Source organism: Candoia aspera, chromosome 6 (assembly GCF_035149785.1).
Source record: "Candoia aspera isolate rCanAsp1 chromosome 6, rCanAsp1.hap2, whole genome shotgun sequence".
Taxonomy (NCBI): Eukaryota; Metazoa; Chordata; class Lepidosauria; order Squamata; family Boidae; genus Candoia; species Candoia aspera.
This window is the reverse complement of record NC_086158.1, coordinates 12,719,758-12,735,135: the sequence shown is the minus strand read 5'-3', so window position 1 is coordinate 12,735,135 and position 15,378 is coordinate 12,719,758. Positions and strand designations below refer to the sequence as shown.

Genomic DNA, 15,378 nt, shown 5'->3' with positions numbered 1-15,378 from the left:
CCCTCAAAACCGACCCTTGGCTCCTAGCAAACCCCGACAAGGTGACGATGGCACAGGACCTGGCATGGGGGGAAGGCAGAATATATGTCCCAGACTCGCAACGCCAGACGATCTTGCGCAGATCCCACGACGCCAAGCAAGCGGGACACTTCGGGTTCCTGAAGACCCTGCACCTCACACGATGCCAATTCTGGTGGCCCGCGCTGAGACGGGACGTGAAAGCCTATGTAGCGTCCTGCCCGACATGCGCCAGGGCCAAACAGGCACCAGGTAAGCCCCCGGGACTTTTACAAAAGGTGGCGGAGCCCTCCCGCCCATGGGAGGAAATCTCCATGGATTTCATAGTAGAAATCCACCCAGCCATCTCCCACCCAGCCAGAAGAAAACGGCCATTTGGGTGGTGAAAGACTACTTTTCAAAACAAGCCCACTTCATCCCCTGCTCATTGGTCCCATCCGCCCAACAACTAGCCAAACTCTTCCTGATACACGTGTACACGTTACACGGATGTCCCGCACGTGTGGTGACTGACAGGGGCACACAATTCACTTCTAAATTCTGGCGGGCCTTCCTAAAGCTGACGGGGACCCAACAGGCCCTATCCACTGCCTGGCACCCCCAGACGGACGGAGCCACAGAGGTCCTCAATGGCACCCTAGAACAATTCATACGCTCATACACAAACTACCACCAAGATGACTGGGTCGAACTGCTCCCGTTTGCGGAAGTCGCATATAATAACGCTGTCCACACGAGCACGGGGAAAACCCCGTTCGAAGTAGTCTCGGGGCGCGACTTCGTCCCCATACCGGAGCTACCGCAACCCCCGGGACCCCAAGTGGATGCTAGTGACTGGGGACGGAAGATTGCGGAATCGTGGCCAATAATCACGGCAGCGCTGAAGGAAGCACAGGCGGCCTACAAAGAGCAGGCCGACAAGCACCGGCGCCAGCAACCGACGTTCCAGGCAGGGGATATGGTCTACCTATCCACCAAATTCCTGAAGTCACCTCAACCCTCGAAAAAACGGGCCTAAGTATATCGGGCCGCTTCGAGTAACACAGATAGTGAACCCGGTGGCAATACGCCTGGACCTGCCGCACAATCTACGGAGACTCCACCCGGTATTCCACACCAGCCTCCTGAAACCTGCAACCACCTCTCGATGGCACCCGAGCACGCCACTGCCCTCCCCAGTGATGATCGACGGCCAACAACATTTTGAAGTAAGAGACATACTCGACTCTCGCCGTCAACGGGGAACATTACAATACTTAGTAAGGTGGAAACACTTCCCCCACCTGGAATCGGTGGCGGCGCAACACGTCCAGGTGCCAGACCTGACCCGGGCATTCCACCGGACGTACCCCGACAAGCCAAAAGGGCGACAAGCCGAACCGGCCCCTGAACACTTTTTTCCCTGCGGGCCCCCCCCCACCAGCCGCGCCCCCAGGGGAAAGGGTCCCCCAAGCCTGCGACTTGGGTAGACCTCCCCCCCCGGGACTCACCCTCCCCCCGCCCCGGGCCCACGAGGGAGTGACAATGGTCACCCGTGCATGCCTGGGGGCAACGCCCAGGATGCACACACAACAATGACGACATACTTGAAACAAAAGATAAGGGCCCTACCTGGAGCTGAACAGCACCCGACCAGCCACGCCTCTTTCCTCGCCGAACTGAGCCGAACAAGCAGGGTGTGGCTGGAGCATGCGCACGCCCAGGGTGTGGCCGGGGCATGCGCACTGGGAACACACCCTAGATGGACACGAGGTAGAAGGCGGAACAAAGGGAGGGGCGAAATCACTCCGGTGGTAAATTTAAAAAAAAAACAAAAAAAAACATTTTGACAGCTCGCCTGGAAAAAAAAAAAACCGGAAGGCCGGGGGAGGGGCACTATTCGGACAGGGGGCAGTATGTCATGAGTGCCGTTGAGCTGAAGACATCAGCACAACAGCACACATGACAATAACGAGGAAACAGAGGAAGGGGCTCAAGATAAGCATAGCACACACAACAAAAACCACAGACCCTAGCCGGAGCATGCAGCCATCAAAACACAAAAGAGAGAGAAGAAAAGACAAAGGATAGGAGGATCGCGAGGCACACCCAAGCTGTTAGCACAAGCGCAACGGAGATCGCCCAGCTGACAGCAATCACCGGCTGAATGAGGAAACCGATGATGGGCGATCCCGGGGCACCCGCTGGGGCCTCGCAACCCTTCACCTACCGGCAAGACAGCATGCAGGACAAAGGGGGGATGACGTAACCCAGGGTGAGGGGGCACTGACCGGCGCAGGATATTTAAACCCCGCACCGGCGCGCTCTCCTCACTCTCAGCTTTTTTTGCAACTGATACTACGTAAGAAATAAACCTGAACCTGCTTTCATATGAATCAGCGTCAGTGTTTTACTCTGCGGTAGGCAGTGCATGACATCCTGCTTGAAGAGCAGGTGGCAGTCGTGGCCAGAAGGGCCTTTGCACAACTTCAGGTTGTGCACCACTTATGCACATTCGTGGAACAAGAAGCCCTCTGAACAGTCACTCATGCCCTGGTCATCTCCCATATAGATTACTGCAATGCACTCTACATGGGGCTACCCTTGAAGAGTATCTGGAAACTTCAGCTGGTCCAGAATGCAGCCGCACGGGCCATTTGTGATGCCCCTAGGTCGGCACATATAACACCATTGCTGCACGAGCTGCACTGGGTGCCAGTTTGCTTCCAGGTCCAATTCAAGGTGCTGGTTATCACTTTTAAAACCCTACATGGCATGGGGCTGGGTTACCTGAGGGACCATCTCATCCCCATTACATTGGCCCGTTCCACCTGACCATCCAGTGAGGGCATGTTGTGGACCCCGTCCATAAGAGAATTCCATCTGGCGGGGTCCAGGAAATGGGCCTTCTCTGCAGTGGCCCCTGCCCTTTGGAACATCTTGCCCCTGGAGGTGAGGCAGGCCCCTTCACTCCTGACCTTTCGGAAGGCCCTGGAGACTTGGTTCTGCCGTCTCGCCTGGGGCAGGAAAATGCGCAACCATTCCTGGGGATGGCTCACACCCTAGAGCCCCTCCCACCAGCTTGGATTTTATACCCTCTTGGATTTTATATTTATTATTGTAGTTTATAATAAGTGTAATGTGTCTGGTTTTATGAGATTTTAATGTTTATGATTGGAGTTTGATTTTATTGTAAACCACCCAGAGTCCCTCTCTTGGGGGAGAAGGGTGGTAATTAAATTTGAATAATAAATAATAAATAAAAATTGCCTGTAAGATGTGCAAAATGTAGAGGCAAATAAATTAGTGTTAGGAATTTATTTTCCTGCTGTTGAAATGGTGTCAAAAAGGATGGACTTGAATATCTTAAGTCAAGAACTTAAACCTTGTTCCTAAACAAATGCCTTCATCTCAGAGGTACCTCTGTGTCCTCCTCTGGGCCTAATTGAGGCCTGTAATTCCTTTGTAATGCAAATGTCTGGTGGGAAAAAGACATAACTGTGTGGCCCTAATATTTAAAGGCCTGATTTTAAATGAGTTCAGATGTGCATTGCAATCCTACATATATCGATGCAGAAGTAAGTTCTGAGTAGGACTCACTGCTAGGTGTAGATGGATATGACTGCAGTGTACTTTAAGAGTCTTTGGTGTGGTTGCTATGCTTTAGTGCTGACATAGCAATTCACCAGCTGTTTTTCTAGTTACTTTAATTCAATGTGATGAAAATTGCTTCAGAAATTCTTAGATGGGAAGAAGATTTTTGAGAAGTAAGTGTTCTCACACTTATTTTGCTAGGAAGTGGACAAAGAATGGGTGTGTGAATCTCCTGTTTTTTATTGTTCAATCATCCTTCCAGCAGTCTGCAGCCTCCTTGGCTTCCCACACTCCATGAAATCCCAATGCAAATTATCATGAGGGAACTCGTCCTGTGGGGCATTTTCAGGACTGCTACAACTATCCTTTTCAAGGGAGAATCCTTCCTTTGAAGAAATGTTAAAGATTTCCTCTTTTTTTGGTGAAATTTTGAGAAGTTACCCATCCAAAATTTCTGCTCACAAATTTGGTGCAGAATTTTGAAATGTGTTTTGTGCCTAGCTATATGAGTTTTACAGTCATATATTGAATGTTTTCTTGAAGAATACAAAGAATAAGAACACACCTCTAATTGTGCTCTTGTCTAGTCGTACAACACCATAGCTGGTTGTGGTACACAGCTGACCTTAGCTGAAGTAAGAGGTTAAGAAATGCCAGCTTTGGCTAGAATTTGAGTGGATCACCTGGGAATTCCATGTCTGTAAGCTTGATGAAAAGTAAATATTATTTTGGAAGAAGCCAGTGGCAATCCATGTCCATATCTCTCCCAAGGAACAGCATGGATGCAGTCACTTACAGTGAGTGAAAGGAATGTTTCCCTTTTCTTAACCATGTCCAACTCTAGACTAAGATGTGTGATTTGCTTCTGAATAGCTTAACATACTTGTAAATAACTGTTTATGGCTTAGTTAGGTTATGCAGACTCAGTCAATTGTGCTTTATTCATTAAGCCTTGGTTTAAAACAAAACAAAACAAAACGAAGCATGGCATAGTGTAACACATGAACCCAATCATTGTTTAAAAATAGTGTGGTTAACTATTCCATGCACTAGATTGATTGCTTCTAAAAAAGTAAAGTTAATTCTTATTTTTGGGTACCTTCCAAAGTGATCTGGCATATAATGATACCCACTAAACAATGAACATGTTCTGTTATTATTCCAATCAGCATGTTAAAATAAAAGGATAGACTGGCAAACAGTGTGAAGTTTATTTATTTTTATTTATTTATTTTATAAATTTATTCACCGCCCATCTCTCCCCTATGGGGGGACTCTGGGCGACTTACAATGAAACAGGATTAAAATTCAAAACCATTACAATACAAAATACAATAAAAATACAGATATAATACAGTATTATATACTGTAAATACTGTATTATAATACAATTATATACAAATATTATACTGTATTATAATACAATTATAATACAGATATAAGTTATTACTTATCTTTCTGATGCATTTGGAAACTCTGATTCAATAAAGGTTACGTTGGAAGGTAGATCTGAGGAACCAGAGTCCTGATGTGAGGAATATAGTGGACTTGGTAATCAATTTAAATATTAGTTATTATTTATTTATCAAATTTATATGGCCATCCATCTCACAGGAAGTGACTCATGGCAGCGTACAACAATATACAATGATTTACTAAATCTGATTGCATTGCTCAAAGACAAATCTACACAATTTCTGACTCATAGGCTAAACAGAACTGTCCAATCATGTCTTAGGCTGTTTGACAAAAGTGATGAGCTGACCTGCAAAAAACAAAAACATCAAAAAAAAAATGATGAGCAGACCAGCCAAGCATCTGACCAGGTGCATCAAAAAGGTGTTGGACTCTCTTGGGTCATGCAAAAAGGTTTAGGGAGACTGACCCTGGCTTCTTTTAGGAAGGCCCTGAAGCTGCAACTTTTCAATCACAAACCTAATGGGATGGAAAGCCTAATAATTTTATTAGTGGCTGGGGTGGTGTCCTTTCTAATAAATAAATAAATAACAGTTTAATATATCATTGTTGTATTTGAGATTGTCTGTTTGTCATTAATTCTCCTCCCAAACCTTTTTTTTCTCTGTATTCCCTCCTCAACTCTGTGACACATTTATGGGGGAGATGAGCAGGACACTGGGGCAAGTTCAGCAAACTGGCTCAAATGCCATTAATGGTGTCCAAATTATACTTTCCCGATTCTAGTTCTGCAGCTTAGGTATCACAATTCCCCTTGTGTTGGATGATCCTGGCTTGGGAATGCTTCACATTCATTAGTTTTAATGTATTTTTTGCACCTGCACTTCCTGATCCTAATCTTGCACTGAATTTTGTGTGTTCCAGAACTACAAGCTCACCTGTCTTGGGCCAGAGAGATGCATGGAATCCAATGCCAGCTCAGTTCAAATGCAAGGGGATTCTGATTATTTCATCAACCATCTTGGAGTCCCAGCTTTGCAATTTTCATACCAGGATTCAACCATATTAGAGGTAATTATAAATGAAGTCACTAGGCCAGATTGGTTAATCAGAAAATAAAATCTGCTTTACACTGCAGATTTTTGTACATTAAGGAGGTACAGTAGCTGTCAAAAGCTGCTGACTCATGTTCTTATTTCTTGCGGGAAGCAGGGGAAACAAGAGTTTTTTGGCAGAGTATTTGGTCTCATCAGTTCCTCCCAAGCACATGTCATGTTCCATTGAAAAGGAAAATGTATGCTTGCTGTCTCCTGCATAGCAAGGAAATTGCAGCAGGAGGATTAATACTGAAGGATAATTGTGATATTCACAGTAACATGAGGTGTGCAAAATGGATTTTTGCTGTTTTTCTTTGAAAGGTGGCTGGTTGTCCTTAAAATTAAATGTAAGGGATTATGAACATACAAATCACACCCTGCCTGGAAAATAAATGAGGGGGAAAACACTGGTGGAAAAAGAAAAAGGAGGATACTACTAACAATGAGAATGGCTGTCTAGTTTAAATAGGAAGAAGAAAAGTACACTATAATTATCTAAGTACTCAAGTCTTTTGGGTAGAATATTACAGCATGATAATGATAATGACGGTGACATGTTAAAACAGTCTACTTCAATCTGCTACTCTCCAGAAGCCAATTCTTAAGGTTTTTCTGTTTTTGTGTTTCTCAGGGCCAAACAATTTCAGGATGTCTGCACTTGCCTAGTCCAAACCTTTTTTTTTTTTAACTTTAATAACAAGCATTGCTGTGTGTGATTAAGATTAGGACGACAATAATGGCAAAAGTTTAATGCTTTACACCCAACACTGCATTCCCTTCCCTCCTTTATTTATTCCATTAGATACCATCATAGACACACACCCAACCAAAAACAAATAAGAAAAACGAGAGATTAAAAAATGATGGTCTAACTCTAATAAAGATACAGTTCCCCATGGATAGGGTATCCCACCAGGAGTTTGGCCTCTGTGTTTATGACCATCTGTAACTTCTAGGTGATCTGCAAACTTAGTCCCACGTAGAGAGCATTGCAGTAGTCCAGCTGGTTGGTGATAAGAGGCATGAGTTACCAAGGCCAGGGACATTTTATGAAGAGGAAATCATGTGGGTCATAATCTGAATCATCTATTGGGATTCCCAGCAGTCCTTGTTGCCTCCCTTGCTTTCCCAGCAAACGGGAGAGATGATTAAGATGTTTTTGTCTATATTTTTTTAATAATGTGTGAAAGCTAATCACAGATGTCTCAGTGTTCCATCTTATTTGGCCCCAACTGGAAGTGAAATGAATCTCGAGTTAAAGGGTAAATCTAAATGGAGCTGAATGTAAAAGTAATCCAGTTTGCCTTAAAAACAATATGACTTCTGTTTGGTACAGAGTATTAGAAGAACCATTAATTTGGCAGTCCTCATTTAAGATCTTTAGTTGTTGTTTAAGGATTTCACAAAGTACAATTCAGCATGAAATCTGAAAATGTTTCATATCCAATAAAATGGAACTTTTGCTTTAGTGTTAGTAAAAGTGTACAGTACAGGCAAGATATGATCCCAATACAAAAAGCAAAATTTATTTTAATGTTTATGCTAATTTATATGGCCAGTAGGTACAGCAAGGAATGGATTTAAGGCCAGATTCAGGACCCTAGAGACCCCTGTCCACACACACCAGTAGCCATCCAGAGATCTTCCATGATGGAAACAAATTAGGCATCCAGCACATAGTGCTTGGAATTCACAATATAAATTGAAATCTGCCTGAAGGTGTTTCCTTAAAGCCATTTAACCCAGAATCAACAGCAGTTCTTTGAAACACTGGCATTCTCTGCATGTGTAGACTTCAGCTCTAAGAATTCTCAGTAATGGCCACACTATCTGGAGAATTTTGGAAGTTAAAGTCCATACATCTGGAGGGTAGCCAGAAGGAGATCACTAGACTATAGTTATTAAACTGCATCCATGACTGTTGCTGCATCCATACTTCTTTCCATACTTAAGGGAAAGCCTATAATTTACCTTCTTAGCATGTAGAAAGTTGCCAGTTCCATTGCTGGCACTCTAGATAAACTTGCCAAAAACCCTGTCTGAAGTTCACAGAAACTGCCGTCATTCATCAAAGATTGGTACTACATGGGACATTATTTGATTTAAGGTATTTTCTTGTGCAAATAGGTCTCATGGCTGTGTAAAAATCAAAATTCCATATTGGGAACATACCTTTGATAATGTGCTCTAAGTCCTATCATTGTCCTTTTGGAGAAGTGGGTTTTTTTTGGGGGGGGGGCAGGTACTTTCATTATCTGCCAAAATGAAAAACTTAGATTGAATAGCAGGAACTTGGAATCCATTCTGTGTTGGCATCTGCACTACTAATTTGCCAATAATTAAATTTCACAAAGGCAGAGCAATCTCTGGATTTGCCAAATGTTGGAATGATTCCTTCTTTCATTCTGCCCCCTGCCCTGCATTATTTTATAAGAAATGGTTGTGTTAATTGAAATGCCTGTAGTTGGTGTCTTTTATTTTTAGCGAGGAGACTTTTCAATTTGTAAAACACTGTTGCACCTATTAGGAAAATCATTCTGCTTTAGATTAAATACAAGGCAGAGGTTGTCATAAAAGAAATGGAAAAGCAGATGTTCCATGATTAAGTGTGCAATGTTTATGACAGGCTTGTGGTCCAAGTTGCATTTCTTCTGTCGCTTAACAGCTGCTCTACACAGCTTCTGTTTCAGAATTGGGTACTGTGTATTGACTAAGCTATAGGGCACAGGTGAGAATTGGAAGGCTCCAGTTTCATCAAAAAGGAGTTTTTCTTCTGGCATCTATTTTTATTGATTGAGAAGCTTTCTTCACAAAGAAAATACATGGCAGACAGAAGCAGAGCTTTTATTACATAAATTAGTACATTAAAATTAAAGACTTATAACAGCAATATATCATTTCTTTGGGGAATCCATCCATCCATCCATCCATCCATCCATCACCTGCCTGTCTGTCTGTCTGTCTGTCTGTCTGTCTGTCTACTTACCACCTCCAGAGTGCTGGAGGCATTTCTGTGTGACAAGGAGTCCATGTGTGGGAGCAAATATGGGTATATCAGTTCTCCATAGAAGCCCTTCATACCAGCACTGAATATTTCTGATGGCAGCTAGGTTTGGTAAAAAGTTTCTTTATCTGGAGACCATGGTGATTACAATAGATTGTTGGAGTCAATTTTCATAATCCCCAGCTTGCATTATATTGAAATTAAATACATCTGGAGGGCTCTGGGTTAGTGAAATACATCTGTGTTGGAATACTAGTATAGAGAGCTAAGTGGTTCCTAATTTTCACTCATCCTTTGACTGTTCTGGATGATTCAGACTAGTCTACTCCCTGGCACCCTAAATTATCTCACAAGGGTTTGAGTGAGGATAAATGGGGCAGGTATTTCATTCTGAGGTAGGATAAAAATCTGATAGATATTACTCAGGCTATCTGTGGCTTCATGCCAGCTGGTGTAGTATATTAGTGCAGTAGATTTTTAGCAGAATGAAAATGGTATAGCTTGTGATCAATTTAATGATAATAATAAGTAACACAGCCATGGGGGAATATGAAGAGGTCTATTGCATCTCTCCTATAAAAAGCTAGTAAGCAGAGATGTTATGGTATCCCCATGCCAAGAAAGCTCTCCTCAGCATCTGTTGTTTAAGAATGCTGCCTCACTTTGTCTTACCCTTAAACCTGTTCTGGATATCTTATGTCTGCAATTGTATCCGCAGCTGTTCAGAATGATAAAATAGCATGGCCATGCTAACCTCACCTTTCTCTAAGTAGTTAATTAGTATGGGAATGAATGGGCAAAATACCCCACAATTGTTTCTATTGTTCAAGTAAGATTTTTTTAAAGTTTCATCTAAAGAAAAAATATTATTGGCATAATTGTGTTTGAAGACCTAGTATTGATATTTCAGGGAAATACCAATACGTTAAAGAATTTATCTGGACTCATCAGCATAAAAGTAAGTCAAAAGTAGCAAAAGGGAGTGATTGTTCTCATTTACCAAATTAGTAAATGTTCAAAATTCCCAATTTTCTACCACATATTTAATTATGCTGTGCAAGGCTTTGGATTCATTTCTAAATACTGGAGCGTGTGGAGCTGGAAACATAGCACCTGTCTGCTACTCTTTAAATAGACATTTGGTCCAGGATCACATGGCAGCTGTGGAGGATAGCCCTGGCTCCCCAAAAAAGACACAGCTGCTTTAAAGAGTTGCAGACATGTGGTATGATCATGCTGCTGTAGGCATACTGGTGAGATTGTTCCTGCTATCTCCTACAGTTGATCAAGATTCTATACCTCCCCAGTTTAGTGTTTGTCTTGTTTCTGGACAAATAGAGCTATTTCCAAACAAAATACACTACTGCAACCACCCACTATTTATTATTATTATTATTATTATTATTATTATTTTAAAAATGCATAAAGGTATGAAGATTTCTCCTCCCTCCTCCATAACCATGGTGAATGACTTTTCAATAACTATAGGCAGATTAGATTTGTGAGTAGGAGCTATATTACAAAACACTATCCATATGTTTCTTCTTATCACTTGGCTTCTCTAACTTGCTGAGGAGGGGGATGGGAGAGGAGTAGATTTCTTGGAAGAATTGTAAAATTTTATTTGCCTCAAGATTGGAATTCAAGAGGTGCTTCTCTTTTGCACCGCCGTTCTGTCCCTCTTCTGATCAGAAGCCTGAGGTTAATGGAGATGTGTGTGCTGATGAAGTAGCTGAAACGGGAGTGTTCCTCAGGATGCTTCAGTATCTTGGGAGGAGGAGGAAACATCAGAATACACTGACATTGTATATACTGATGGCTACCACTCTTGGTTTTAAAGAGATAGGACAAATTCATGGAAAAGAAGCTATTCGTAGTCACTATTCTTGATGACTGTTTACCACCTCCTTATTCACAAAGAATCATCTTGAATACGAGCTGCTATGGAGCAACAGAAGAAGAGAATAATCACACTCCTATGCATATTTGTCAGTTTAGGCCACAGAACCAGTCTTTGGCCTAGTGTAATACTGCTCATTTCATTTCATTTCATTTCATTTATTTAGGCAACTGAACATATTTAGATTCCCCTTTTGCATTGATGAGGATTGTGCCATTTTATTTGCATAAGCATTGGCACATCCCATCTAAACATTCAAAATAAAAGGACGGATGACAAAGGCTTATGAAGCCTCTAAAATACACCCAAATCTACTCAAATACTATTTGGCACTTAGGTACTGACACAGCAGTATAAGATTCAAATTTAAGAAGGTCTAATCAGTTAAAAATGTGACCCTGAGTCACATATGTCATTTACAGAGGATTTAGAACTTTTTAAAATATATGTTGCTTTCTTACTTGTATCTGATTTCCTGGAGTTACAGTGGCCTTCCTGGCAGAGGGAGTATTTGGAAAGATTAAGAAAACATTGGTTGCTTAGTTCAAAAAGAAAAAAAGAAAAAAAAAAACATGAAATATCTGTGGCAGAACAAACACAAATCTCGACTTGCCTGAAATTCTGCCAGACATTAATGTATTATGGAATTTTATCAAAAAGGCAGCATCTCTCTCACACACTCACAGACCCAGACCTCTATGAAGTGCATATTACAATGTATTAAATGGCAAATACAATTGCCCTCCCAAATTACTATAACATACACAGTAGATAGCGTCTTTTTAATAGGTTGTATTCTACTCTGGAATGAATTGCTACAAAGACTATGTTGGGTTCTCTTTCTTTAATCTCATAATATGCTTTCCACATTAATACAACAATTTAAAATTCCTGAATCTCTCTCTCTTTCTCTCTCTGTCTCTCTCTCTCTCACACACACACACTTTTTTTAAGCGCAAAGAGATTTTTAGAGCATTTAGAGATTGAGAGACATAGGACCTTAAGGAAATTGTTCATCCATCCTAACTGATTATTGATTGATTACGTGCCATCAAATGATTGTTGAATCTTAGCAACCACATAGCTACACCTTCTCCAAGATGATCTGGACCATCGAGTACCCCGACAGTGCACCCACTGCCATTGTTTGCTCTTTTTCAGTGAACGGTGATCCAAATTAGTTTTGTATTTTTACCATTTCTATTTCAAACAAGACGGTTGGTTTATATAAACTATAAGAAACAGGACTGCACGTCCATTACTGTAGTTCCCATTATACTCTTCCATAATCTAAAGAAGGATCTGACTTTCAAAACAACCAATAGCTATTCTCAGAGATTATCTATTCACTATTCATCTTTTTTATTCTGTCCATTTATAACAGTGTTTAGTTCATAACATTACATATTTTCTTCTGCTGCCATAATAAGACAAGTAGATCAAGATTACAGCTGCTGTTATTAGTTTGTTTTCAGAAAATACTGTGCTATACATTCTCTGAAAATGAAGGTGGATTTCCCCTACAGTACTTTTTTGTTATTTATTGATGGAGATAAACTTAAAATGAAGTATTTTATAGAAGCTGTCCAAATCCTGACCATGTAAGATTTTCAGGACATTTAATGATTGATTGAGGGCCAAAAGTCCATGTGTAGAATGTTGAGTCCTCAAAGGGACTATTTGATTTTGTACACTCCTGATTGCATGGCCGTGAGGCCCAAAGGGGCAGTACGGCTGCATCAAATCACTGTCACCCATTTAGCACCACCGAGGGAGCACGTGTAGCTTAAGGAATGCTACAGATGCAGGTGACTTTTACCCCCCTAACATCTATCCAGTTCAACCCCTAAGAATGCCTGGAGAGAGGAATGGTCCAAGTTGTCACATCATGGCTTGGTCATTAGTGATCTCTCTTCCAAACCTCCTGGCTTTAACCTGCCTCACTCTGGATGAAATTGAACAGAATCAGATGTGATACTGGAAGGAGTGCCTCTGCTCTATCAGTGGGGCTGGAAAGATTCTCCTTGTTGCAACTGTGGTGCCGATATGCAAACTATTAAACACATTGTACAAGACTGACCACAATGTGCATTCCCTGGCTCCTTAGAAGATCTGCATGAAGCAACACCAGAAGTGGTCACCTGGATAGCTGAACTGGACATCCAGTTATGAGGCTACTGCTGTATCCCTGCAAGAGTTTTGTATATAATTGTGCGGACTGTGGGTATATATTTGCCTTTTCTCTTGTCATGTACTCATCATACGTTTTATATATATAGGACATTTAATTTTACCATCCAAACCATAAAAGTTGTTTTCCATATCTTCAGTCATACATAAATGCTGTCCCCTCCAAAACAAGGCATAAAAATGTCCCTATTATTATACTCCAGGACTACTGGCAAATTCTGCAATGCCATAGTCCACAAAGGCAATTTGGAGAGGTCAGAGTTTTAAAAAAATCCTATTGGAGAGGAGGATTCTTAGATTAAAATTCATGGAAGAATTTTGATGATTGGACATTAGGTCCTCTTTAGGAGAAATCCAGAATGATGTTTATTTCTTATTAAATATGTGGCACTTTATGAAATAACTTTCCAACGTTGCATTCTCTGCCCCATTCATACCCTCCTCTTTCAGAAAACTATGCAATTTTTATTGCTACTTAAGGATTTAACAACCATCAGTAGCCAATTTATAAAAAAAACCCAAACATAATTTTTTTTATATAATATGTGCTGTTGCTGTATGTTTTATTTATATTATTTAAATTCTTCACTCATATCCAAATGTGAAAATGTTTTCTTTGTGACAAAACAATGAATTAACACAACATGCTGCAGCTGGTTACTGAATTAATCCATTTTGGGTATTTATGTAATACGTCGAACCATAAACTAACCAAATAGTTTGGTCTGCACTATATACTAAGCTAGAGAAAACCTAATAAAGTTTAACGCTAACCATGTATAGGGTATTAATGTGAAAGTATCTGTTAAGTCCTTAACTAGGTCTAGTTAAGGGCATTGTATGAACATAGTCCATGCATTACATGGAGTTTAAATTAACTGGAAGGGATAAAGTTGGAGTAGTAGGAGAAGAAACATTGGATAGACCTGCCCAAGAACTAACTAGAGGTATTATTTAGCTAGATGGCAAAGCACCCAACAGTTAAATACATGAGCAGCAATATCGACAATATAATGTAATATCAAAAATCATAATCATAATGAAGTCTGGGAAATTAAGTTATAATCAGGACACACCAAATCTATGTTGCTCAAAACAGTAGTCTCTCTTGTTCCTTTGTTGATTAAACAAAACAAACAAAAATGTTAATTCAAATATTAACAAACAGCACATATCAACAATCCAGTGCTACAGATCAGTAATTCAGTAATTGTTTTAGCCAGCCTCTACTTAGCTACATTTTGAAGATCCTGTGGGACTTCCAGATCTAGAGAGACAGGCAGGTACTGGCCAATCAACCAGACATCATGGTTGTAGACAAGGACCAAAAGACAGTGGTGGTGATAGATGTAGCGGTGCCAGGTGACAGTGACATCAGAAAGAAGGAGTATGAGAAGCTGGAGAAGTACTAGGGCCTGAAGGAGGAACTCAAGAGGTGGAAAGTGAAGGCCAAAGTGGTTCCAGTGGTGGTAGGGGCACTTGGGGCTGTGACTCCCAAGCTGGGAGAGTGTCTCCAACAGATCCCAGGAACAGCATCTGAGCTCTCTGTCCAGAAGAGTGCAGGGCTAGGAACAGCTAAGACACAGCGCAGAACCCTAAAACTCCCAGGCCTCTGGTAGAGACCCGAGGTTGAGGAAGACACATACCACCCATAGGGGTGAGAAAAGAATTTTTTATGTATGTAGGTATGTATGTATGTATATGGGACTGAGAGTTTGTTAAGCACAAATGGAAGTGTCCACAAACCCAATAATAATGTTCTCCCTTTGTAAGTTTCTTTGACCTCTTCAGTTTATGTTCAATCTTTGGCAATGAAGATAATTTCTTCAAGTTGCCTTTGGCAATACCTTCTTTTCCTGCCTCTGCATACTTGTAAGGACTCTTAGAGGAAACTTCTAGTCCTACGTGCTTTTGATTAGACCTGGCAGACTTTTCACAGCAAAACTGTATCCTGATTCTTCTAGTTCTTATTCAGGAACTCCAACATTTCCAGCTCACCTTCTAGAGGCAGACTGAGACACATTTTATAATGCAGCCTGTGTTGAACAGATTGAATTTTAATTTGAAGTGTGATTATTCATGTTCTGCTTTGTGGTGTTTCACTGCTCTCTAGTTTTTAATTGTTATTTTTTCATTAATTATATTGATATATGGAGATTGTTTTTATGCTAATTTTAATG

The 15,378-nt window shown here is 41.1% G+C and overlaps 1 protein-coding gene across 2 annotated transcripts in view; it reads left to right on the top strand.

The window, feature by feature from the left end:
- Positions 1 to 15,378, top strand: part of NAALADL2 (N-acetylated alpha-linked acidic dipeptidase like 2) — a 443,576-nt gene that overhangs the window by 285,983 nt on the left and 142,215 nt on the right. For both annotated transcript variants that reach the window (XM_063306434.1, XM_063306433.1), the window contains exon 9: positions 5,932 to 6,078. In XM_063306434.1, the coding sequence (XP_063162504.1) occupies positions 5,932 to 6,078 (147 nt within the window). The remainder of the gene's footprint in view (positions 1 to 5,931; positions 6,079 to 15,378) is intronic.